We start from the raw sequence: 26,820 nt of genomic DNA on the forward strand, positions 1-26,820 counted from the left end.
AACTGCTACCATCCTGAGAACACAATGCGATCACTTTCACCAGTCGTCGTGAAAGAGTTAAAATATCAACTACATAGGAAAAGGAAGCAGGTGCCCTATTTAAATGGCGAATCAACCATGAGAATGCATAAGTTCGTGACGTATGCGCGATTCACAGCGTTCATTGAGCGTTAGAACTCCTGTGCACTGTCACGAGGCGTCAACAAACTGAACAAACACAACAAAGTACGTGTACCCACCGAGATAGAAGGGTGCCTACAACGTTGCCTAGCTTAATCTAAAGGTTGCGGATTTCGCTGCAGCTGGAGTGGCCGCATTCAGGTCGAACGATGTTGAAATTTTTCATTTTTTTCTAGTGTACTTAAAAACACGTTACAAGAATTAAATGCGAATCGCAGTGATGCGCACATGCGCTGTGAGCGGTTGAGTGGTTATGTCAATGAAAAGCCATTGCTAATGCACGGAGTGTTATTTCTGCAAAACGCGAAACTGTTCTACGCCTCGTGCTTTACGCGTTTAGACAGCTATCTCTCTCGTAACAGCCGGAAGGCCAGCATACTGATAGAACTCACAAAGGTGGCGATCATGAAAGACAAGACAAGGGCTTTCGCCGAACACCCGAGAAAACTGCCGCATGCAGAACCAAAGTTCCTTCGCAGCCGTCGCGGTGAAATTGAGGAACCAGCTGTTTCAACAACCAGGCCGGACGCCTTTGTCCAAATCCTCGGTGCCGCATTGGACTGCTGCGCATTTGAATTGCATCACGGTGCCTGCCGAACAACCGCCTGTCATATATCGTGCCACACAGGCCGCCTTTCTTACACTCGCCTCTCACGTGAACGGTCGACTTTTATGGCCCCTTGAACTCCGGCCGCAGCGCCACCAGCTAGCAAAGCTCACCACACCCTCTCCATCTAGAGATACGCTCTCTCGCCTTCTCCTTTGCAATACAGTTTCACGCATTGCGCTGCTTGTCTCTTTTTACTGTGACCTTTTTTTTACATTCTTTTTGAAGACGCCCCTACTGTCATTCGCGATCTCCTCGCTTTGTTTCTCGGAATTTCCTATCTTGTTACCGCCACGTGCGTTGGTTGAGACGCTTTGTCCTCCATTCGCCGCTTTCTCTTCCGTTGTCTTTGCGCGTTTCACAACGTTGTTATTCTGAGTTTGTTCAGCTCTGCTTCCTCACTTCTGAGGACTCGGATTGATTTTCCTTGTCCGAAACTCCTACGTCGTTTACCCGCCCTGACCATTTTTCTTGCGGAAAGATTTTCACTGCTGGAGGCGAACGCTTATGGCTATCTTGCGCCACGCCTACCCATTGAGGTTGCGTGCCTTGCTCGGACCCTCCTAAAGGCAGGAAAATTTTATCTTTCCCTCGTTTTATTGTTCGCTCATACAACAGTACCAGTGGCAGAATGGAAAGACCGGATTGGTTTAGCGTGTTAGGACAAACGTTTCCATTCGGAATACATTCCCATATTCGTACTTTACCGTCTTTCTTTTCTTTAAATTGGAGGATTCTCTTCCACGATATTTCTTTATACGAGCCTCTTCGCGGCATAGCCTTGCAAGACAGTCTGCATTTCGCATTGGGACATGATGAGAAAATCGTACTTCGGTAAAGAGTTCTGCGTATCTTGTTCACTTTTCCTTTTCTACTGTAACACGTGCTCCGACAAGCATCAATTCGTAAAGCCTCTGAACGTGTCGTAGTTAAGGCTTGTTGGTTGGCTAGTTGGTTACGATTCATAGGGAACGAACAACAGTTCGAAAAGATAAGGCCGTGAAGGCGACACACAAATGAGCTGCATGTAGTCAGGGGTAGACACTTCAGCAGCAGCTCACTGGGTTGCCTAGCATTTGCCATTACTACATATCTGTTTTTGTTACAAAAGATAGTGGTAGGCGTTTCAACAAACGCAAATTAAAATTTGTGTCCCCTAGGTGGTCGAATTTGTTGAGCTTAGCAATATGTCGCAGAGCTCCGTGTTTAAGCTTCCGCTTCAGTCGACGGATTGTCTCATTAAATGGCGCCTAGACCACTCCGCGTTCAAAGACGAGAGAGTGGTTTCCTTCTCGTCTTCACCCCTATTAATACAGGCGCTGTCTTCTCCTCACCACTTATTTCTTCATAAAACGCTTGGAACAATGTTACCAATAAGCGTTAAGCCTATATGGATTTCGCGCTTTTCACCCATGGCTGCTGTTATCTTCGCTTGCGCAGTCGGAAACGCACGAAGTGAAATCAGTTGATCGTACACGATAGACATGCGAGACAAGACAGAACGGGTGTGCCACCGCATGGCAAAGCAGGGTAAGAGTCAATTCACAACTAACAACCCTTGTATGTGGACTAATCGAGATCTTGTTTACTCATGACGTCACGGGAGCAGACTGGTGGCGTCACAAATTGTGTCGAAAAGATGGGAAGCGCCAGGAGAAAATAATGCGCTCGCTTTTTGTATTTTCGCAGGTTGTTCAGGGGCATTTTAAGGCGAAAGCCTAAGATGCCTCATGAGAAGGGTCACATAGCGAAAAGCCGGCGTGACGTACAAAATCATACATGAATCACAGAAACAAAACAGTCAATAAAGAACACTCGGGCTTCTCTTGGCTCCAGGTGCGCGACGTGCGTGGTTACTTCGTACGTGGGGCATCCGCGTGTCTAAAGAAATCGAGTGACGCGGCCTAAAGTCACATAACCACCCACGCGCCTCGTGGGTCAAGGCGCGCGAGCTGCGCGATCACTTCATCTTTGAGGCGTTCGCGTGATTAAAAAGTCACAGTTTCGCCGCAAAGGCGAAGCAATGACTGCGATAGCAACAAATTGCAAAGTCGCAAGAAGAACACCAAGCAGCTCGATACTTGCAGCGCGCCCATCAACCGCAAATGACTCACGAAAGGAATACGCACAGGATGACCACGAACTAACAACGGTAACACCTCGACACTTGCAGCGCTCTCCGCCGTTCAAACACAACAAAGGACGCTCGAAAAGAACGCACAGATATACACAGGACGAGCGCGAATAACCGTCCCAGTTACTTATTCGTGTTTGAGCGGGGCGCTACAACCCAACGCTCTTAGAGATTTTAGGGGCGAAGCTCCTTATAGCGGCACCCGTTCGTCCCCGTCGTAGTAGTGTGTAACCAGTCTTAAAAACGGAGGGGGCGTGCACACATGAAGGCTCCCTAAAGACAATGCGCTGCGACAGTACGTGATATGTATCGCCCTCTCCTCTCCTACGCTTCCCCCTCTTTCTCCCCCCTCCCCCTAGCTTGCCTCGCGGCGCAGCGGCGCCGACGCAGGCAGCGTCGCGAGGCAGCGTCGCGGCAGCGTCTTGATTGAAAAAACCGACCGCTCGCGCTGCACAACCATTCACTGACCACCCCGTATATATAGGCACTGGATTTTGGCCTCCAAGGTAGTGCGTGTGTGCGCTTTCTCTTGTGCGTGATTAAACAATGAAAATTCACAGCGTACATGTAAAATTAAAGTGAGCTGCAAGTCGTCATGACTCTCATCGAACCTTTAGTATAAACGCGCCCGATGTCACGTCGTTGATGATGTACTGGGCAGAATTCACGGAAGATTCACGGTTTACCGATGAACCTCCGCAGCTTCCCCCACTCATCACCATTCAGTCCGTGGATATGCTGTGATTTTTTGTTTTCTTGAAAACTGCGGCACGTGGAGTGGCCCCTCCACGTCTCCTGCCACGCGGCGGCGTTCAACGCATTGTTTACTCGGCGTTCCACATGGCGTGTGGGTACAGAAATGGGCCACTTTTTAGTGCGCGTCTCAAGGGCAGTTTTCGAATGGAAGCAAAATATAGGATCATTGCTTTGAAGCGCGCCCTGCGGGCAATCCCGCAGGTGATACCGCACACGCGGGAGCACCTCCGCGATCTGCATGCCGCCAGCGTTAAATGGTGTATATAAATAGCTCACCGTTATTATTCCGCACAACCGGTGGCACGTGGTTGAGTTGTTTAAAGCGGCGCACTGAGGAGCGAGGGTAGCAGGTTCGAATCCTGGTGGCACACTTGGAATTTTTTTCTGATTTATTTTTCTTTGCTGGGTTTATTTGTATATACTGTACTAGAAATAATGGGTAGTGGGAATATGGCTTGGAAGGAGAAAACGACGTCTGGTTATTCACAAAAGCTACGTTTCGGTGCTGTGCAGAGTGTCATCTCTCGCTGCTCGGCTCTACTATCTGAGGAGTTGGTCACCAGGACTCCTCGTGACAATACATACATACATACACATATCCGGGGCATGACGGCGACGGTATAAACCAGCCGGGAATGTCCATATAATTGCTATCGCAATAAAAATAACACAACCTCCGTCCACGGGACTTTCAGTTCGTCTCTACGAAAGCCTGAAACTAGAGTGTACTAGAATATCTTATCTTCTAGTGCGCTGTAATGAAACCGTGGCGATAAAGAAGAAAAAAAAAACACAATCTCCCACTCAAGGGAGCCATGAGGGGATGCGAAGCAGCATTGGGGGCGCACACCAAGTTTCCGTTACGTTCACTCGGCTTTTCCGTTAGTGTGTGAGGATTGTATTTAGTGTTTGTGTTATCATTACATTGTGTTTGTGCGTTGCTTTCCGTTAGCGCCGAGTGATCGAGTGGCGGCGACGTTGACGTTACAACTAATCTGAACGGGAGCGAAGCGAGAATGACGGAAGTCGACCGAGCGCACGCGCTTATATACACATGAAATGGGGGAGGGAGAGGAGAGATTGGGTTACAGCCTGTATTTGGCTGCGGCGCGGCTGCATCACGTGGGAGGAGAGCCTGCGCCGCGGCTGCAGCGCGGGGGAGGAGAGGAGAGAAGGCGACCGACACCTGCGTAAAGGAGGAGAGTGGGAGAGAGAGTAGGCGCATGCGCAGTAGAGCGCGGACGCCACCACCACCGCCGGACACAGCCCCGAGCAAAAGCTGCTTCGCATGATTTATTTATCTTCGTGGCTTTTATTTATATATGCATACATATATATATCTGGGACATGACGGTGACGGCAAAAACCAGCCGATTGTCTATATAATTGCTATCGCGATAAAATTAAACCGTCACTGGACATCATACGAAGGCGCATGCTTTTTCCGCCACCATGTGAGGGCTCATAATGTCCGGACTAGATGGGGGACGCGTGCGCGTCTCATTTTCTTCTTGACCCCAGCGGTAAACGCTAGCAACACTGGGCCATCCAATGAGAGCTACCTAATGCGCTCTGGTCAGTGAACAAGAACGAAGTTTATAAAAAAAAAACATTGTGACGACCTTTTCCAGTCACGATATTGTCACGTGGTCCTGACGGTGAAAATGAGTCCAGCAGAACTCGGAAAATGCGTAACTCTTTATTAGGCCGAACTTGCGGCCGGGAAACGGAAAGTCAAACTGCAAGCAAGCAATGCACGCTGTATACTGATTGCGGCGAACAGAGCGTCGGCCGTCGATCATCTGACAAACGGTAAAGCGTGTCGCCTTTTATACATGTGCTATCGAAGATTACAGCGTTATCGCTGGTGGCCGCGTAAGCTCTCGAATACATTAGACTATTCGCGTCCTGCGCGCAAACTTAATGGAATGATCTTAAACAATCGCGAAGCTTCTGAAACATTGCGGCGCGGTCTGCGCCAAGCATTGCAAACAGTCTATCCGGGTGAAATCTCAATACATCAAAATAACACACGTGGCAATATAGCTCTCGTGCTGAGTACAAGTTTGGACGTAAAGCTCCTTGAGCAGCTTTTGCTTTCTGCCTTTGCTAATTAGATACTTTCTCGCTGTCGCTGTATGTTCGTGCGTACGTGTTCGCGTGTCCTTATCTTTCCCCCTTAGTGTTTATTTTTATCGCAATCACATCCACTCACTCACGCGACTCATGCGACTATGAAAGTGAACAAAGTTGGTGAATATGAGTGGGATTGAGTAGCAGCGAGAGTGGGTGTTGACATTTATGAGAGCACGTTAGTGTGCCTGAGTATACAGAACCTGGATAAAAATATTGGTGAGTGAGTGAATTAGTGAGTATCGCGTATTCTTCTGCGCACCTATAGATTAAATAATAAGCCACAGTGGTCTAGTGGTTGCGGGGATCGACTGTTCACACGAAGGTCGCGGAATCGAATCCCGGCCGTGGCGACCGCATTTCGATAGAGGCGAAGTGGTAGAGACCCGTGCACTTAGATTTAGACTAACGTTAAAGAGCCCCAAGTGGTCGAAATTTCTGGAGCCCTCCGCTAAGGCTTCTCTCATAATCATATCGTGTTTTATTACAGCAAAGCTCGTATGCTAGAGGTTTGCCGTGCGTCGAACATGGAAAGCTGCATGGAAGATAGAAAGTTATCATCATGAACCAGCACGCGCTCTCTTCGTCCTCTTCTTCATACTCATCTTCCTCTTCCACTTCGATCCTGGAACACGTGCGCCGATTTGTTCGGCGTGGGATGCAATAACTATCATGGGCGAGAGAACAAGTACAGAGAGAGAGAGAGATAAAGAAAGATAGAAAGAGAGAAAGAGACAGAGATAGAAAGTAAGAGATAGAAAGAGATAGAAAGAAAGAGTAAAAGAAATTCTTGGCGAGGCGAGATTCGAAGTCGCGGACCCACGATCAGAAAGCGAGCGTCTTAACCACTTGGCTACCGAGGCACGTAAGCAGAGCATAGCCTTGTATAGTGGAGTATAGCAAGCCGGTGGGAAATGGAAATGAGGGTGAGGAGGAGGGAAAAGAGAGGGTAGATCAAGTACAGAGAGTGAGAAAAAGAAAGAAAGCGTAATAGAGAAATACAGAGAAAGAGAGGGAAGAAATGGAGAAAAATACTGGGAAAGAAATAGACAGAGAGAGAAAGCATAGTATAAGAAGGGGTAAGAGAGAGAGAGAGAGGTGAGAGAGTAAAAGCCTAGCCAAGCCAGGACCAGCTAGGTGCCCACCAGCTCTGCTGTGACCCAGCCTCTCGCGATTTCACGCTGCGCTAATTTTTTGGGGGACGTAAAACCCCAACAATTATATATATTAGGGGCGAAGCACCTTAGGGTCTCCGACTTTGTCTGCGACACATGGTCGTCTGCTGTCGCCGCGTGAATCGTTGTGATAATTTCCTTGCCTGCATCGTCGTGTCCTGCCAATTTTGTTGAACGCAAGAGACGGCGCCATCGCCTCAGCCCTTGCCGTGTGGCGAGAGCGAGCGAACGGCGCCCGTTGACTATGGAAGCGCTCTTACTGCGGTGAACGCTGAACTACCAGCTCGCGAGGAACGAGAACGTGCCCTCGCCCCGGAGAGACAACGCCGATGCAGGCAACGTCTGCTAGCGAGTTTCTTGTAAAAACTGACTGCTCGCGCTGCACAACCGTTCACCGGACACCCCGCATATATAGGCCACGGCCGCTATTTTTTTTATGTAGCGGCCGTGTATAGGCACTGGATCTTGACTTACAATGTAGTGCCGCTGGAAGATTTCTCTTGTGCGTAGTTGAACAATAAAGATTCGCAGCGTGCACGTTAACTTAAAATTGGACTGCGGGTCTCTGTGTCTAACCTTCCTTCTGTCTCTCATTGCCCATTATCAGTGATTTTGCTGGGGGAAACACCAGCGCACACGGCATGCTTCGCCCCTCCACAGCTTTCATGTTAGTGGAGCTGAAACACCCTTCCCTACATGCTTCGCCCCTCGCCAAATTTTATATTTTAACTATAGACTAAAGGAAATTTCTCACCGTAGACCATCATTGACTGCTGCCTCGAGTCAATGCCGGCCAGTGAAGAAACAACGCATGTGTAAAGGCCGCTCATCTCCGTGGTGGGCCGTATGATGCGGAGTGCCCTGTACTGCGAGGGCCCCGTGTACGAGGAGTCGTCCAGATGACCGGCCAGGATTCCGCTGGCCTGCCGCGAGTTCAGCTCCGGTATCCACTGGTACACGGGCTCCAGGAGGTCGTTGAAGAACCACTTGACCACGAGCCTCACGTCGTGTTCGTTGTACACGTACTCGCAGTCCAATAACACGGGCTCCTCGGTCCCATTCGGTACCCAGCGCGGCACCGAGAGCTTCCAGATGGCCACGCAGAGAGCCCCTGCGATCAGAGCGGAGATAGAGGTTGTTAAATTCAGTTGTTAGATGCGCTTCGTCTGTGTTGGCCTTGTTTTTTCTTGTCCTCAACTTTGCAGCGCTAAATCTTTCTGCGGAGATAGAGGTGGCGGTGTTTTACACGTCGCCCACTTAAAATCAACGATAAACAGAGAGAGAGAGAGAGAGAGAGAAAAAAAAAAGGAAAAGCAGAAAGGTTAACTAAGAGTACCTGCCTTACTTTCGAAGAAGGACAGAGAAGAATAAGAGATGTGAGAGGGATAGATAATGTCAAGATTCAGCCAGCCTGGGCACACTCGCTGACAATTGCAACCGTCCCTAGATGCTGTCGCCTTGAAGAATCACTACGTAGGATTTTTAGAGATGTCTAGCAACTTGTCAGCAACTTGTTAGTGGAGTTGTCTTTTCAAGGCATTTGTTGCCTTGTCAAAGACAAGTCTGCTTGTCGAAATGTTGTCTCCAGCAAAACCCTCTGTTCAAGGATTTTTTCATCGCTTCAAGCTTCCATATTCCGCTGAACTTTTGGCTATGCAGGGCTTTTGTATATATTTATAGCGTGGCGCATGCAACAGGCCTTAGGTCAAGTTCCCAGGATTTGTTCGTTCGATGCTACGTAAGCGGCCTATTTTTCAGGTCGCATCATTGAGAGTCGGTTGGGCGGGGACACTTTTGGGTTCCCTAGGGCCTCTTTACACTCGGGAAAACTTAAAACGATTTTTTTTACTGTTTCTGTTAGAAATTGAAGGAAATTCGTGAATGCGATGGTCGACTAGCTGTAGCGATACGCTAAGAACGTCCGCTTTTCGGAAACTTCTGAGGCCTTTCTCGCTGCCAGTTCGCGAAATCCTTGCTAAAAATCCGTATCTTCACGGTAGTGAGACTTGTACGAATATTGCAATAAAATCCCGGGCGGGTAAAAACGGCAAGCTAGTCGACGTCTCTGCCACAACACACTTTTACTATGAGAGATGGAAGCAATAAAGGCAGAAAGAACGAAACTAACGAAAATTAATGCAGAGTGCCATTGTAGCTGAAATAATAAAATTTTATTGTTTCTAAGAATTGCTATTGTCTTTTCGGGATTCATAAAAGCTACCCTTCGAGACGTTGCGACGTCTGAAGGATTACGACAAGAGAGCATAATCATGCACGCTCTAAAAGCAAAGCTAAATGACTAAGAGAAGACTCAAGCGCAGAAAATAAAGTAATCAAGAGAAGGCTTCATTTTGGAGGGAGCGCTCCTTTGTAAGCCGCACAGTGCTGCTGTGCGGGGCTCCTAGTCGAAGCTTCTTTCTTATATGCCTCAGCTGTATTAGCCCTAAAGCAAATCCATCATGGTGGTCTGTTTTACTCTTTTTTACTTCAGGAACACGTAGTGATCTAGGAACATAATCAACGAAGTCTTTCTTTTTTTCTTAATCGCCCATACCTTCGTTCGGGAAGCCTTGGCAGACGGGCCGGCATAGAACGGTCCAGCATCTCACCCCTTTCACTGTACTTCGTGCAATCAGGGAGTATGAAGACGTACGCTCAGCCACAGAACGAGGCATAGCCGTATACGAATTCTTCCGCACCCGCATAACGTTCGCGAATATAAAGCTCGGTGCGTTTTCTATCTACTATTCGCGCAAACGGACGCTATGCAAATAAACGCTGAAAATAGGTGCGCGATACCCTGGGGGAAAAGCGGGGTGGCGAAATGGAGTGGGCGAACCGGCGGCTTCCCCGCATGAATCCGCTGCGGCTTGCGAAGTAGAAGACCTAGGAAATCATATATCCGCCGTACGAGAAATGGGGGCCTGTATATTTGCGCGTCTGCGCCGTGCCTTTGTATGGAGAATGCGATCCTCTATACATATATGGAGAATGCGATCCTCTATACATATATGCGGCCGCGCTGCTTTATGTTGACTCATCCGTGCGCACAGAATACGCTATTGCACCATCCACAATGAGGGTGGTGTACTAAAGCTGCATTGAGAATCGCTTTCTACGCATCCTGGCGTGAAATTTAGTGGTCGACGTTTAAAGAAATTTAGATGAACAGGTTTCCGATACCGATTCCGGTGGTACTAACGAGGACTTACAATAAGAATTGAAGTTAGCGACAACGCGTGGGGCGGATAATTTAACCACAATCACAATTTTTTCGTTACATAGTCACAATCAGTTTTTCGCAAGAAAGACGATTGGCCGTTAGTACAGTTATACACGGGCACTTTCGAACGTGATAAAACCCCATCTGTTTCGGTCACAATGGAGAGTATCCCACATAACCGGCCGAGGTAGTGTACTGTAGCGATATTTCAACGTGACACCAAAACCGAAGATTAATTGCGATATTTCTAGCCCGCATGGTAATGCTGTGGGCGCGCAGTGCATTAGATGCTTGTTTCAATCGAGGGATCCCCACCTGTTCTTGTGATGTCAAACTTTTTCGGTACTTTCGTTTTAAACGTAGTTTTACTAAACTTGCTTTAAAATTTGCAAAAGAAAAGCAGTGTAAGAATTTCAAGAGAATTCAACTTTCGAAATTGTTTTGTAACGCGGGTATACGTTGACAGCGCATGCTGCTCGGCATCAGGTTTCCCCTTAAAGCGACACGTGCGTTAGTGCAGTTTGTGGGAGCAGACCACTGTAAACGAATGAACGTAGTATCGATGTGCGCTTTGAAAGGAAGGAATTCTGTAATTATCTTTTACTCGCGAGTAGTATTGCAAATAGCGCTTGCTATTATCCTCACTTCCCTTTCTCCGAAGGCACTGATCTGTGCTCCAGTAAAGGTTGTAGAAAAATAGTTCCTCTTCCTTCCTGACTAAACCACTTTCCTATCTCTCTCTCTCTTTTTTACCCGTATTTATATCCTGTTAAAAGCTTGCGCTGTTTTATGCATTACTAATATGAATCAACTGTTGTATTTGAAAACTGTTGGAACAACGTTGCTTGCGTTTTTGTTTTGTTCTTCAACCCACTGATAGTGATGAATAGCGCGATTGCTGTTCTTGAGCTCGATCACTTAAAGCCAAGAGCATCATTTGCTACTTATAAAACTACCTGGGGTTTTCCGTGCCAAAAGCACGGTATCATTATGAGAGACGCTGCAGTGTAGGGCTCCAGAAATTTCGACCACTGGGGTTCTTTAACACACACCTAAATCTAAGTATAATGACATTTAGCGTCTCGCTTCCATCGAAATACGACCAGCGCGGCCGGGTTCGAACCTACGACTTTCGGTTAGGCAGCTGAGATCCGTAACCACTGTGGCTGCTATCACTTGCAATTACTCAAAACGGAGTGCATACGTAGCGCTTTGCGTCACGGATGCACTATTTTCCGAGGCAAGTTGAACTAGAATCATTATGGAGCAGTGCGTTCAGCATGGCATTGCGCATGAGGAGACATGTAGCGAAAACGTTCGGAGAACCGGAAGTCCAAGGCTTAAATTTACGAGAGCACTTAAAAATGTTTACGTTGTTGTGGTAATAGAAAAGCGTGATAACTTGTGCTGCATCCTGGTAGTTGCCATTCCCGTCGGCCTTGCGGAGTTTGGAGGGACATATATGAATGTCTCCCGTTTTGGAAAGGTAAGCGGTGTAAACCGCCAAGCAAGTGCTCACGCAAAGTGTGCGTTCATTGTTTTATGCCCGCTGGTACTCGGAGCGACCAGCAGTGCAATTCTCTTAGTCACGAGCTCTTTCGTGACTAACCTCAGTTTTCCAAACAACTGTGCAATATGCTGCGCTTTGTTATGTACTGCTGGGCTTCTTTCGAAAAGTGGGACTTACATTTTCCGCCCATGAATCCAGTTTTGTGTTGGTTGCGCAGGCGCACGTTTGCGCGAACTATGGGCAATCACTTTGAACGCTCATATATTTCTCCCGGTAGCCCACGCCACTCAGTTTTCGTCAAGAACGTTCAACCGCCAACGTCTTTGTTATAAACGGGTTGCGGTGTAGAGATTGAGGCTTGAAATACCTGAACTATAACATTTTTTTCTTTCTGCGCTACAGCTTGAATTATTTAACAAAAAGGGTAAGAATGAGTAACTAAGACACAACAAACATAAAAGTAAGTGCTAGGATACCACGATAAAGCATTCAATCATTTAACTGCTGTCCACGGCGATACACAAATACGGGGTGCACTTCACGTCTTAGATCCTTGGCGGACCGACGTACTAACATAGATTGAAGTTCCAAATAGCCAAACAGTTTCAACAGAAGGTATACAACTGTAAGCGCCAGTATACAAACGTAGTCATCAGAAAACAGATCGAGATATAACAATCAAAATACTAGAACAGTAATTTAAAAAACTGTTAGTCTTTTTCTACAGGTGTGTTGAGAATGTTCGAGGCTTTAACAAAAAATGAATGATATTAAAGGAGTTAAAACAGTCTGCCGTCCGCTAGGCTGCAGCATTAACTATATGCAGGAGAAGCTCATGCAGGTTCCATCCATCAAGCCGTCAGTAAAACCTGTTTCACTAACCATTGTTTAGAGGATCCCATACAAGAACTTTTGAACACGCGCTTATGCTACGCATAGTTCAGATAAAAAAGTAAAAAAAAAAGGAAAAAAAAAAACGCCAGGCCTGCGCGGAACACCAAGCACAGTCACAGGGAGAGCTGGAAGTGCGGCCTTTCTAGAGCTCGTTGTAAGCTCTCTTGGGGCGACTAATACAAGTCCACTTACAAGGTACCCACTACGCCATAAATCATCATAATTTTTGTGATGCAGGGAAGCATCTACTATGCCATTATTCGTAATTCTGCGGAGAAGCGTGGTACCCGCTACACATCTGTAAGGCATTATGTGCACTTTGTGCACATAATGATGATGGCGATGAAGAATTATGGCTGAGGCCTTTGTAATGGGTTGGAAGCATTCAACGGCCCACTCGTTACGCAGGTGGCATTGTGTGACGCCTGGTTGTTATTTTACTCTTTAATAATAAACCACGATATGATTATGAGAGACGCCGTAGTGGGGTGCTCGGGAAATTTGGACCACCTGGGGTTCTTTAACGTGCACCTAAACCTAAGTAGACGGGCCTCAAACATTTTCGCCTCCGTCGAAAATGCGGCTTCCGCGGCCGGGATTCGATCCCGCGACCTTCGAGTCAGCAGTCGAGCACCATAACCACTATACCACCGTGGCGGGTTGTTATTTTACTCTTCTAACACGCTATATTACATATGTTAACGCGATTCCTTGCCCGACATGACGCCTTTACAGTGTCTTTTTACGAAGGAGTTTCAAGCACCGGCGTGGCTTTGTTTGTGGTAGAATACTCGACTGCCACGCAGGGGGCTCGGGTTCAAGTGACATCCGATCCTGGATATTTTTTTCTCATTTCATTTTTTCTTATTTGGCGTGATAGAGCTTCTACGGCAACAAATTCGGCTGTTGTTGTGATCTCATAACAGCTTTCGCTGTAAAAAAAAAAACGATACTTGTGAAAGCATTTTTATGCAAGACGCCTCGTTCTAGGTAATTTGAAGAGCTCATCCTTTGCTTCCCTATAGTTAGTTTAACCCGACACTTGTGGTTGGAAACGACTGACTCCCACTTGTGAAAAAATACGCCGCCAAATTGCGGCCTATGCCTGAAATCAGCAAGTTCGAATCTTCGGGCTGGTGATCGATGACACTCGCATCAACTGCTCCTACAATGCGGGCGCAGAATAGTTGCATGGATAGATCTGTACATCTTATGCAGCTAAATTTAGTCTACTTTTTCTTGTACTGTAATTATATCACTTTTCTTATAAATGTTCTTGAATATTTCACTAAAATATACACTTCTCTACTGAACTTCTCTTACTTGTGTAGAAGTTCACTTATTTGTTCACACTCCTGTGTATATTTGTCATTTGGAGGGTGGGAACAAAGACATAATCTTAAAATGCTAGTCTGTGTATGTCGTCAAAAGTTTGAATTTGCACCATCTATAATCGGTGTCAACGGTGGCCTGCCTTAACTGAATGGGAAATAGGAGAAAAAAATCATATCTGACGAAAAGACCTAGTTATGAAAAACTACTCCCGATTCTATATAGCAGAGCCTTATTTGAACATTCTGTTAAAATTATAGTGTCGCACTACAAATCGCGTGGCTTCCCAGATTGTTTAATATTTTACAGTGGGGCACCACGTGTTTCTACTGGGCGGTCTTCAAAGCTTCTGGGAAGCCACACTCCTTGTAGTTTGATAATGCAATTTTACCAAAATGTGCAAGTGGGTCTCTGCTGCATATAACCGGTAGTCGTTTTTGGTAACTAGCTCTTTTCGTCCGATATAATGTTTTTCGCCTATTTTCCATTCAGCTATGGCAGGACGCCGTTGCTACCGCCGAGAGATGGCACCACGTACAGGTGTCCCCAAATCCTGGGAATGAGCTCGGTATAGATGCAGTGAAGTTTTTTTGAAACATAGCAGTTCCGTCCGAAGACGACGCCTTTTATTTTCCTGCCCCATCCTATATACGCTATGTTGACATCGCTGGTGAAATCGGGCCATTTAGAACCGACTCTTCATGACGAATACCGAAATAAAGCATGGCAGTATCCGAATTCACTATTGCAATAGAAATGATTTCTCGTTCAAAACAACACTTCTCTCCTCTTATTTTGTAGTTTGTGTATTATATTTGTGCTTACATAATGAAGCTAGATGAGTGTGTGGAGGTATTGTTGGTATATCAACTTGAATAACACTTAACGACAGCCGACTAAGAGACAAGACGTACACAGTGCTCGAAATGCTAGCGCGTTGGGGTGTCCACGACTCCTTTGTCATCGTCTGCTGACGTTGAAATTCACCAAGCTTGTATACCAACACGCCTAATACGCAACAATTCTAGAGTTGGTACAGTTCCTTTGTAGTATGTCGGGCCCGTTTTAGGGGCGAAGCTCCTTAAGGCGGCACCCGTTCGTCCCTCGTAGTCGTCGTGGTCGTAGTAGTGAGTAACAAGTCTTACGCTTTGACCTCCAAGGTGGTGCCGGTGGGAGATTTCTCCTGTGCGTTGTTGAACAATAAAAAATTCGCAGCATGCGCGTTAACTAAAAGCCGAATTCTTCTGTCTCTCATTCCCCATTAGCAGCCATTGGCATGTTCCAGTAGGAAACGTTAGTAGAAGTAGAAGTGTAAGTGTTAGCTAAAAGCCGACTTCTTCTGTCTCTCATTGCCATTAGCAGCCATTGTTTACCTCCAAGGTAGTGCCTGGTGAGATTTCTCCTGTGCGTGATTAAACAATAAAAATTTTGTTCAAAACGCCGTTGATTGATGAAATAAACCAACGAAAGACGCCAGATGTTTTGTAAAAGCAGAACGAAAGAACGCCAGATGTTTTTCTTAAAGTGTAGTAGTAGTAGTTATATGTAGCCACCTCGCCCGATCGTCAACGGGCGAGGTGGACCGGCAACGGCGCGAGGACCCTGCCGTACGAGAGTTAAATCACACTAAAAGACATACTTTGCGGGCGATACACTCTAGTGAGCTTTCAACTTTTCGTCTTAATGTACATGATAAAGAAATTATTTCTACGAAAAACGCAAGGCACACCTTGAGCAATATGTTTGGTTTTGGGACGCTAAATGGAACCATGAGGCGATGCGAAGCCGGAGCACTTGCACGATCGCGTTCCGCTGGCTTTCGTTGGGCATGCTACCGACCTCGCGTCGTGGAACGCGCGTCCTGTCTTCCCTCTAGCCTTGCCTTTAATTCGCACAGGGCGAGCGGGGAATGCGGTCGCTCTTGGCGCTCTTTCGCTCGGGAGCGGACTTCTTCCTTGCATTTCACCGATCACAAGTGATAATGAAGGGACCACGTAAACCAACAGTACAATAAAAGTTTGATGTTTAATATATACACGATGTTTCACACTCTTTATATTATGTACTGGGCGCATTTCACGGAAGAGTTTCACGGTTTACAGATGATTCCCTCTGTAGCTTCGCCCCACTCATCATCATTCACCCCGTGGATATGCTGTGATTTTTTTTCCATCACTCGTGTTGACGACGCCCATCAGGAGACGTTGCGCCGACGGTCAATTTTCGCGATTTATGAGCTATATAACGATGTGGCATACTTTTCTTCTTCTTCTGGCACGACACACTTGGGACATAAACTAGTAGTGGGTAGTTTGCTGAGGAGAAGGAAGAGGTAGTTGGAACAATGGCGGAGATACATTAATAAACCGCGCTGTGTTTTCGGAACCGCGTTTCAAAGTGCTATATTTATTGGTGACCCGGACTACGAACGCGACCTTCCATGGAGCAGCGTGAGAATCTCGACGGCCTCAGCACTGGTACCGCTGCCACTGCACCCGGCCATGTACCCTCTTTGGGTGTTGTTGGAGGTACTACTACCATAACGCTACCACAGCTGTGGCTTGCCGATCCCTCCTTGTGGTTCATTCAAGTCGAGAACAAGTTCCGCATTCATCGCATCATGTCAAAAGTTCGCAAGCATGAGCTCCTCGTTGAAGCGTTGCCGCCACGGGCAATGACTGAAATACGCGACATCCTCGTGGGCCCGCCTGGTGACACTCCATATACGACAGTCAAACAGGCTCTTCTTCACCGACTCGTTCCGCCTAAGCATCGGCGCATTCAGCAACTTCTGTGCAACGAAGAGCTCGGGGACCGACGTCCCACACAGTTTCTACGTCACCTGCAACACCTTATTGGGGACCAGCCGGACGGCTCGGAAACACCCATACTACGTGAGTTGTTTCTACAGCGTCGTCCACCTACCGTGCGAATGGCTCTTGTCCCAGCTCTGTATAAGACTCTGTCGGAGCTGGCATAAATGGCCGATGACATGATGGGCGTTGCTCCGGCAGTCATAAACGCTACCCACACCTCTCCGATTTCCGAAGCAGATTCCCTTCGAGAAACGGTAAAAGATCTCGCAGCTGAAGTTGCCAACTTGCGTCTGCACTTGCTGAGCATTCGCAACTTAAATGACCAGCCTCGTCCACACTGACCATCTCTAACGTCGCCTGCTCCGCAACGGCCCCTCCACCAGCCCGAGCACCACTTTTCACCGCAGAACACATGCTACTATCACCGGCGTTTTCGTGCCGCGGCTCGCAGATGTGTGCCACCCTGCTCATGGCGCATGGGAAACACTCCGGCCGATCGTCAATAACAGCGGCGGGCCATCAAGGCCAAGCATCAAGCCGCCTCTTCCACATCACCGACAGAACCACAGGTCTTCGCTTGCTGGTGGACACTGGAGCAGAAGTCAGCATAATTCCAGCGTCCAAAACTGACCGGCGTCTCCGCGAGAAGTCAATTCCTTTACAAGCGATCAATTCTTCGGTCATCGCAACTTACGGACAGAAGCCTCTGACCCTTGATCTCGGTCTCAAGAGGAAACTGCAGGGGTTATTTTGGATAGCAGACGTACGCTACGCAATTTTAGGCGCCGATTTCTTAAGGCATTTTCATCTGCTCGTGAATATGAACCGCTGTCGCCTGGTGGATAGCTATACCGGTTTATCGGTCAATGGTTTTCTGTCACGCGCTACAGCCCTAAACCCCACTTTCGTGAAACCGCCTACGTCACCATATACAGCTCTGCTCAACGAGTTTCCGGAGATTACAACGCAGTCTCCAATGGATAAGACCCCCAAGCACACTGTGACCCACTGCATCGTTACCACAGGCCCACCGGTTCACTGCCGCCCTCGCCGACTTGGCCCTAATAAACTTCGAATTGCTCGCAACGAGTTTGAGCATATGTTACAGCTGCAGATCATTCGTCCCTCATCAAGCTCGTGGTCGTCGGCGCTACACATGGTTCCCAAGAAGAACAATGACTGGCGGCCCTGTGGTGATTATCGGGCTCTCAATGTAGTCACCGTTCCAGATCGATACCCGTTACCCAATACTTAGGACTGTACTGAATTTTTAACCGGCACAACAGTATTCTCGAAGATTGATCTCGTGAAAGCTTATCACCAGATCCCCGTTGAGCCGTCTGACATTCCCAAAACTGCAATAACTACCCCATTTGGGCTCTATGAGTATTTACGAATGCCGTTCGGTTTGAGAAACGCAGCGCAGACATTTCAGCGTTTTATAGACGAAGTCACAAGAGGCTTGCTGTTTTGTTTCGCCTATATCGACGATCTTCTCGTTGCCAGCAAGGACGCTGAAACGCACAAGGCACATCTACGTGAGCTTTTCACTTGACTGCGTGATTACGACCTTGTCATCAATGTAGAAAAGTGTCAGTTTGGAGTCTCGGAGATAGCATTCCTCGGACATCAGATCACTAAAGATGGCATCACTCCTCTACTTGACAAGGTTCAGCTATCCTCGAGTACCCGCCTCCCACGTCCATACGTAGTCTGCGACGTTTTCTCGGACTCGTCAATTTTTATCGCCGCTTCATCCCTACATGCTCTACACTGCTGCAGCCTCTGGAAGCACTACTCTCGACTTCGCAAGCCGAGTCAGCCGCACTTCCCTGGGACACGGTCGTGGATCAAGCTTTTGCCGCCGTTAAGACCAAACTCGCCCAGGCCACCCTCCTGCACCACCCTTCACAAACTGCTCCCACTAGCATCATGGTGGACGCTTCTTCAGAAGCAGTTGGAGCCGCTCTTCATCAATGAATCAATGGTACATGGGCTCCAATTTCCTTCTTTTCCCGCAAGTTACGCGACACGGAGCGCCGATACAGTACTTTCGGACGGGAGCTCACCGCGGCCTACCTAGCGGTGAAGCATTTCAGGTACTTCCTTGAAGGGCGACAATTTGCCATTCTTACCGACCACAAGCCACTTGTTTCGGCTTTACGTTCCTGCAGTGCCACGCACACTCCTAGAGAACTTCGACACCTTCCTTACATTGCCGAATTCACCACAGACATACGTTATGTAAAGGCAGCTTTAACAGCGCAGCGGACGCTCTCAGTCGTATTACCATCAATGTCACGACAGGCACCACCGTCCTTTCATTTTCTTCGCTCGCGGAGGCACAGGCATTAGACGATGAGCTTCCACGACTCCGATCCTCTACTTCCCTCCGACTGGAACAGGTCAACTTTCCCGACGACGACGTTACGCTCTGGTGCGATGTTTCACACAACTGCACTCGTATCTATGTTCCTTCACAGCTGCGTCGTGCTGTTTTTGACACCCTCCACTCCATCTGCCATCCAGGCGTAAGAGCTACGCAACACCTGGTCACTGAACGCTATGTCGGGCCGCGCATACGCGCTAACATTCGTGACTGGGTTCGCACTTGCACAACGTGTCAGCGTATCAAGGTACAACGACACACCATTCATTTGGACATTGTCGGGCCTTTACCTCCATGTCGGGGAAATACGTATTTGCTTAAGTGTATTGACAGGTACACTAGGTGGCCTGAAGAAGCTCCAATGCCTTACATCGCGGCACAAACAGTTGCTCGTACCTTTCTTGCTACCTGGATTAGCCGTTTCGGTGTACCATAACGGTGACTACTGATCGAGGCAGACAGTTTGAGTCAGCGCTTTTCACCTCTGTCACATCTCTACTGGGTTGTGCGCGTATTCGCACAACTGCGTATCATCCAGCATCAAATGGCCTGGTAGAGAGACTCCATCGTCATCTAAAAGCAGCACTCGCCTCGCAGCCTCACGCCAAAGATTGGGTATCACACCTCCCCATCGTGCTTCTCGGCCTGCGTTCAACACTTCGGCCAGAACTTGCCTGCTCTGTAGCCGAGATGGTTTATGGCTGCACACTCCGTTTCCCTGGTGACCTCGTCAGCCCCGTTACTACGCAGAGTGTTTCGGATCCATCTTCTTTCGTCCATCGTCTGCGGATCTTCATGCAAAACTTGCGCCCATCACCAACTTCAGCTCGCACTAAGAACGACGTTTTTCTGCCGGCAAACCTACGGACATCTTCACACGTTTTTGTTCGTGTCGATGCGTCTCGCCGTGCTCTTCAGCCCCGCTATGACGGTCCTTTCTCAGTCATCAAGCGTTCTGAACATCATTTTACAATCCTGCGTAATGGGATTTTACAATCCTGCGTAATCCTGCGTAAGTCAGCATTGAAAGGATCAAGCCGGCACCCATTCTGACAAGCTCCGTCTGATCATTTTTTTTATTGATATAAAATAAGGGGATTTTGGTGCCCAAGAACGGCACCGGCTACTCGTTAGGTATTTAGTGGGTCGAGCATACAACATACCGGATAACTGCATGTCAAGCCCGTTTATGTGCTAGTAGTTGGATCTATATACTGTAGCGCCCCTTCTGATTATTAACGTAACCATTCTGCACTCCTAGTCGGTTTCTTATCAGCACGTATTGAAACGGCTCCAAATTTTGCTTGTTCAATTGTTAGTTCCGACCATCACCAAGATAGTGAACCGCTCGGTTAAAAAAGACCGAACTCCTTCTTTAGACTCAGGTGTTATCTTATGAAGCAAATCCCCCTTATAATTTTCTAAAAAGTTAATGAAACTATTTACAGCATAGTTCTTAAAACAAACTTTGTACAGATGTACAGCAGTACAGTGACAGAAATATAATGGACGGATAACGTAAGTTCAATTATCAACAGAAAAAGGTAAGGTGACATAATTATTTTTATTTCTTTAATGTTATAGTGCTTGAGACTGTAGCCTGCACTTGCGAAAACACGTTTTACGTTTCGTGACAAGTGTTTCGGTCAAGTAAAAGACGACGAATTTGAATATCATGACATCACTTTTGGTTATCAAAGCATCTCCGTATTTCGCGCGGAAAAAGAAAAAGTTTGGAACGATGGTATTTTTTGTAAGTTACGCAATGATAGGAATTTACAGGCCACGCAACATGCCACTTTTTTGTAATCACACCGCGGTTGCGAAATTCGAAGAGACGGACTTTAAGAATGAAGTAGTGCCTTGCCTGGCAACTGAGATCTTTGCGTTGAAAAGCGTAATTGTTGCTGCTAAGCTTTGCGATAGGAATGTTAAAGCCATGACGAAAACGCTAACGGCGCCCGTCCTGGACCTCGCAGGAGAGAGTGTTTAATACATGCGTACACTTTCTGATGTGGTAACAGGTTCATGCTGTAAGCGTGAAGAAAATTCCTGGAACGGTTCTGTTTCTTGGTTTCCTGACGCATACTTTAACCGCCGACGTGACTTCGCTCTCTTTAATTAGAGGAACTTCAGAGCTTTACCACAGAGTAAAATTTTACGCGTGTTTTTTTTGGGGAGGGGGGGGGGATATCGCGCACTGAAGCATACTTTGGAAGCGTTTTACGTGGCTTTTTATCTGCATATCGAGCAGCCCTGCGAAAGGCGCTATATATCTCATACTTTATCGCTTCGCGAAGCTTAGTGGTTACCGTTATTGCGGTGCTGGCTTCGTTTAATTGCTTTCTCTCCAGCTTTCTCGGTCGGCGGCGCTGCGATCGCAAGAGAATCACTGTGTAAGGCTTAGTTAACTAAATGCTGACACATGTAGCCACGTGTATTGCACAGTTTGGTGACGAAAGAGATAGTCGTGTAAGTGGGCGCGCAAAATTTTCGCAAGCTTGCAACGCACAGAGTTTATAACGTACAGCGTTTTAAAAATAGTGACGAACGCCGTAATGCTAAAGAGAACTTTCATTTTATCTGCCCCTTTCAGCCGGGAGGGCTGGGAGTTGTGACGAGCCTTACGAAACCCCGAGAATTTCGCATTTGTACACCCTCCCACGCAAGCCAGTGTGGAGAAAATGCGATGGTGTGAAACGTATGCATATACGCACGTGTAGCGGTGTATACTCAAGCCGAGTGAAGGTTTCTGAAAATGAACTGTCCTTGCAACACGACTACGGGCAGGACTAGCAACGCACAAAGAAGAAAACGAAGTCCGCATGATATGCACGTTCGGGCATGGAAAACAACAACGAAAAATATTTGCGGAAAGACTCAAGTAAGTGTGCGAAGCGTTCGCTTAGATGCGTTCGATGCTCACATCAGACAGGGAAATGCTGACTCCGACAGGGAAATGCGAGTTCATGTAGAGTAGGTTTACGCAACATGTCTGCGAAACTGAGTGTGGGTCCTTTCATTGTAAATATATTGGCGAAATATTCTCAACTCCTAACCTGTAATAATAACTAAGAATGGTAAAAAAGTGCTCGTACATATTTTGGAAATTGCGTAAACTTTACTATGTATAAGTCTTGAGCAAGGGACTTGAAAGTATGAAAGTTACGAAACACTTATGAGGGTTTTTATGTGGTACTAAAGTTCGTTTCAAGATACCGCCCTGACGTCATAGAAAGTCTCGTAACATCTTGAGACAGCATAAATTTATTGACGCGGTGTGGCAATAAGACTAGGTAGAATGAAGTTAGTCCCGTAAAAAGTTCAAAAGAGCGCCGCGTGTGTGTTTTCTGGTTGGCTTCCTCGAATGGCTCTCTTGCTGTAATCGCAGGCACAGGCGAAATAGCTAGTACCTATATCATGACGTTGTCACCCATTGAGTAACTGTACTGAGACTGGCTCGTAGAAAAAAAAGGATTGCGCAAATTATTTACATTTTTTTTAGCTTTAACTTCGGTTTCACAAAATTATTTAGAAGGCGCTAACACTCTACAGCCTTTTAGTGAAGTTCGAAGTACTTGCACTTTCAATAAAATCTACAAATTAAAAGGCTGTAAATATCGCGTCAGTGCTTAGTGTACGCCTGAACGTCTAGCCTCACTCGTGGACTCTTTGAGAGGTAGTACTGATACGCTGCTGTGGATCTGATACACTTCACAGCATACCACAGCATACCTGTCCAATGTGCGCATATATTTAGGCGTTAAAGATATTCTTCAAATTTCTCTACAAATATGTCTGTTGTTCAGTCGCGCAACATTGTACTCAACCGCAAATTATGATAGCTTCTGCGCAGATATAGGCCGAGATCATCATTAGCAAAGACGTTGCAAAGGAGAAAACCAAATGTAAAGAAGAAGGAGAAGGGACAGCATGATATCTTCGTGGCCAACATCAACCGAAGAGTAAGGTTAGGGTTCTTGATGAGCTCAGAGGCCCCTTTGAGCGAAAGACCAGAAGGGCAATCACGGCACTCAGTTTCCCCACGCTGGCATCCCGTTCATTTTGTCTCCTCGCACTGAAAACACCGAGGCTTACCGTTCACGTTCTGCCGGCCAGCTGAGCTACCCGCCTTGGCCTCTTCCTCTGTTCGTTCGCGGCTTGGTTTTGTCTCCACTGTTGGAGATGAGCAAGCACCTTATTACGTCTTTATTTCCCGTGCAAGGAAGCACGCAAGGTGCGGCTTCTGTAAGGCTGCCTTTCCTGCGAAGCCCCGCTGATTGAACCGGCAGTGCGCCGTGCCGTTGCTTCTTGCATCAGCGGAGCAACGTGCGCACCTGGGTACCGCTTGAATGGTCAGCGTCCGTTTTCCTGCTTCGTACTGATTGCATCATTCGGTTCACGTTGCAACATTCAATGTGTGTGAACGTGTAAGCGTTTTTTCACGTCTGCTGTATTGTTTATCTTTCTTTCATTTTCGCAAAAACTTCTTTACGGACGAGTGGGGTACTCCCAAGGTACATTACCGGGAACACCCAGCACCGAGAAAGTTGTCGAGAATACCCAGAATGTTGATGTCACTCTTCTGGATGTGCCCAGACGGGTGGCGATCGGCAGAGGCCAAACAAACACGAGTACTCTGCCACGCTCTTTCAGATGTGCTGCAGAGTTTGATGACAAGAGTCGTGTGCACTTAGCAGTAAAAAAACAAATAAAATATAGCCATTTTAGCTTTTCTGTCATGCGGTATGCAATGCTGCACTAATGAATAACCACGTGTTGGGTACGCAAGATGGCGTGCGCAAATAGGAAAGTTGACATAAAAACATGAAACGATCCTTAATGTTACGCCTTATCAACCAGCCCCCGTCGAAGCACTTAGTGTATTCTTAAATGGTGTAACGGAACCATATTACAAAGAATAAAAGCCCTGTTGCTGACCTCAGCAACTGAAACCGACGAGAGATCTTCAACAGGTATGTGCCTCCAAAAACGAACTATACCTCCACTTTTTTTTCATTGGCTACCGAGTACAAAGCATGCTCCTTTGTGCTCCCGACTCAATAGCGTGCCTGCTGGCGCGTTCCAGTCGTTTCCTTAACGTTCCTCGAAGTGAGTAGCGCTCCCTGGGATCGAAATGAAAAGCGCGCGAGTGCTGACGTTGCGCACGCACCAATTTATCTTGCCGGTCTTCTTTTGCAGCGCACTGAGCTGTATATACGCGAATGACCGTGGCCGGAGAACGCCGAATGGGAGAATATCTCCCTCCCCGCATCCTGCTCCGTCCCTGTCCTCCATTTCCGCGCGTCTACGCTTTACTTTCAAAAAAGCAGCCGGAGCGTTCTGGAAATGCCATTTTCTCCAACTCTCGCCAACGTTGTGGAAATATTTCCGCGCGCCTGCCATGGAGCGCAGCTTCCGAAAGGGATTTTTTTTCTTTTTCGCTCTCTCTTAGCACTTTTATGACTGCGCACTCGATATCTCTTCTCCTATATCTTTAGCTCTTCCGCTCCGACAAGAGATAAATATCGCTGAGCTAATGTAGGAAGAGAAAAGGAGTAGGAAAAGAAGTTTTATTTTATATATGGGCGCAAAGTTAAAATCGAATGGTGCAGAATTATTTCGTTCGGCGGACAAAGGGATGTACGATTACCAGCAGCCAAAAAAGAAAAGAAAGAAAGAAAGTGATATGGCAACTTGTGAGACCCGGTTCCCTTTCTGACATTCCTACTGTCTCCCGGCTCCCGACATAAGATTGCCGCCCACCCCCGCCCTCTTATTCCCAACGTAGGAATGCCGTGCGTGGGACGCTTCTCCTCCATACACTACTCCACGTTGAGCGGTCTCGGATCCCCGAATCTGATTTCGTTTCACGCCAACCATTACTCACGAGCGCGGTGTGAAGAGCCTACTTCCGGCTTCGCCTGGCCGAGATCTGGGCTTACGCTCCGGTGCACGGATTAGCAGCGATCCGTCGCGGGCCGCGCTGATAGCGTCTGATCCAACACGGGGAGATGTCTCAATATACGACCGTGGATGGCTTCGCAGGGACAACAGTGCCGGCGCTGGCCTCTCTTTCCTCTCGACGCTTCTCAAGAAAAAGAGGTTTTGCGATTCTTCGAACATCACTGTGATCCCCTGCGACCCGGCTTCTGGGTTTTTCCGCGATAAAACTTCTGAGAAGTAGAACGCTTTTATCGCCTACATGTTGGCGCGATAATGTTTGGAAGTAGGATCACCGTGGTTTCATGGCGCCGTTATACCGTAGCGGCTGAGGTGAAGCCTGAAAGCGATAAAACTGGCGAAGTAAAGCGGTGCTTAGAATCATGGTGCCTTCGTTGTCTTTCGTCGTTATCTTAAAGAAAGTGAACTGCGTAGAAAGTGACGCACTTGCTTCCAAGGAACGACCTTTTCAGAACGACCTCCTTTTGTGCAGTAGACTGGGATGATAGTTAACTATAACCTGCCGTGGATAGAGTGGTGCTGTGACACTTGTATTTATTTGTCGAGCGTTGTTAGGGTTCCACATAAGGCAGAAGAAGAAACTAAATAGACGTATATAGAAGTTTCGCTCGCCTTATCTTTCGGGTGCAGTTGGAGACAAGGATCGTACATCGTGGTACCTCCTAGAATGGAAGCGGCTCTAGGTGGATTGTATTTGCTAGCAAACGATTCATCTCTCGTGTCGTTATAGTGTGGAGCTCTTCTCTCGAGAAATGTACGACAGGCAATGTTTATGATCGAAGCAGTTTTTTATCCCGCAGCGAGGACACTCTTGATCAGGTTCCGCTTAAAGTGTTAGCATAGCCAGGAAACCGGACATTTTTCGTTTGGTTTCCTGGATATATACAGGGTGTCCCAGCTATCACGCAGCAGGATTTAAAAAAAGAGGAACGGCGGTACGCGAATCAAGCCTACAGCATATTGTTCTTAGTACACTAGAGTAGCCACTGCTATTTTTTTTTCGTTAATGAGGTTTAATTAATTAGTCATAATTATATTTCTAACTCGACAAGTACTCGCCTAATAGTCAAAATGTCAGTGAGGCGTATGTAGGCATGTTCATATGGCATCTAACTGCGCTACTTTCAACAACGTGCTAATTGCGCGCTCATTTTTTCCGCTTGATCAAGAAAGCCCGCTAAATATGAAAAATAACACGTGACTACGCTCCCACCCGCAAAGGAAACCAGCGCCCTCAAATAAGCTTACTGCAAACAACCGCTTTGCCTGTTGCCTGTTGCGAAAGACAGCGTTCCGCATTTTGGCAAGGGTACAGGTCGGGCGCCAGCGATATGCGTGCAATTTCGCTGGGATTCATTCCGTTCGATAGTACGCCGCAATCATCCATATCTCAAGGCCGACTGTTCTCATTGATAACGCGGCAGGTGTTCTAATTACGGCCTGACTCTGTAAAGCCAAGCGGTGCGTTTCTAGGCCGGGGAGTGGCAATTAGGGCGATGAGTTTTTTTTTTCTTTCTGCATTTTTTCCTTGATACTGTCTGCCTCATGGGAGCCTGTTTGAGGGCGCTGGTTCCCGACGCGCGCAACACTCTAGTCACGTGTCACTTTTCATATTTCGCGGGCTTTCTTGATCAAGCGGAAAAAATGAGCGCGCAATTATAGCACGTTGTTGAAAGTAGCGCAGTTAGATGCCATATGAACATGCCT

The 26,820-nt window shown here is 47.3% G+C and overlaps 1 protein-coding gene across 1 annotated transcript in view; it reads right to left on the bottom strand.

Moving 5' to 3' along the window:
• The window catches only part of LOC119393371 (uncharacterized), a 74,922-nt gene that overhangs the window by 5,604 nt on the left and 42,498 nt on the right, over nucleotides 1–26,820 (bottom strand). The window contains exon 2 of the mRNA XM_037660348.2: nucleotides 7,740–8,096. Within this exon, the coding sequence (XP_037516276.2) occupies nucleotides 7,740–8,096 (357 nt within the window). The remainder of the gene's footprint in view (nucleotides 1–7,739; nucleotides 8,097–26,820) is intronic.

The sequence above is a fragment of the Rhipicephalus sanguineus genome, chromosome 5 (genome assembly GCF_013339695.2).
Source record: "Rhipicephalus sanguineus isolate Rsan-2018 chromosome 5, BIME_Rsan_1.4, whole genome shotgun sequence".
NCBI classification, from domain to species: Eukaryota; Metazoa; Arthropoda; class Arachnida; order Ixodida; family Ixodidae; genus Rhipicephalus; species Rhipicephalus sanguineus.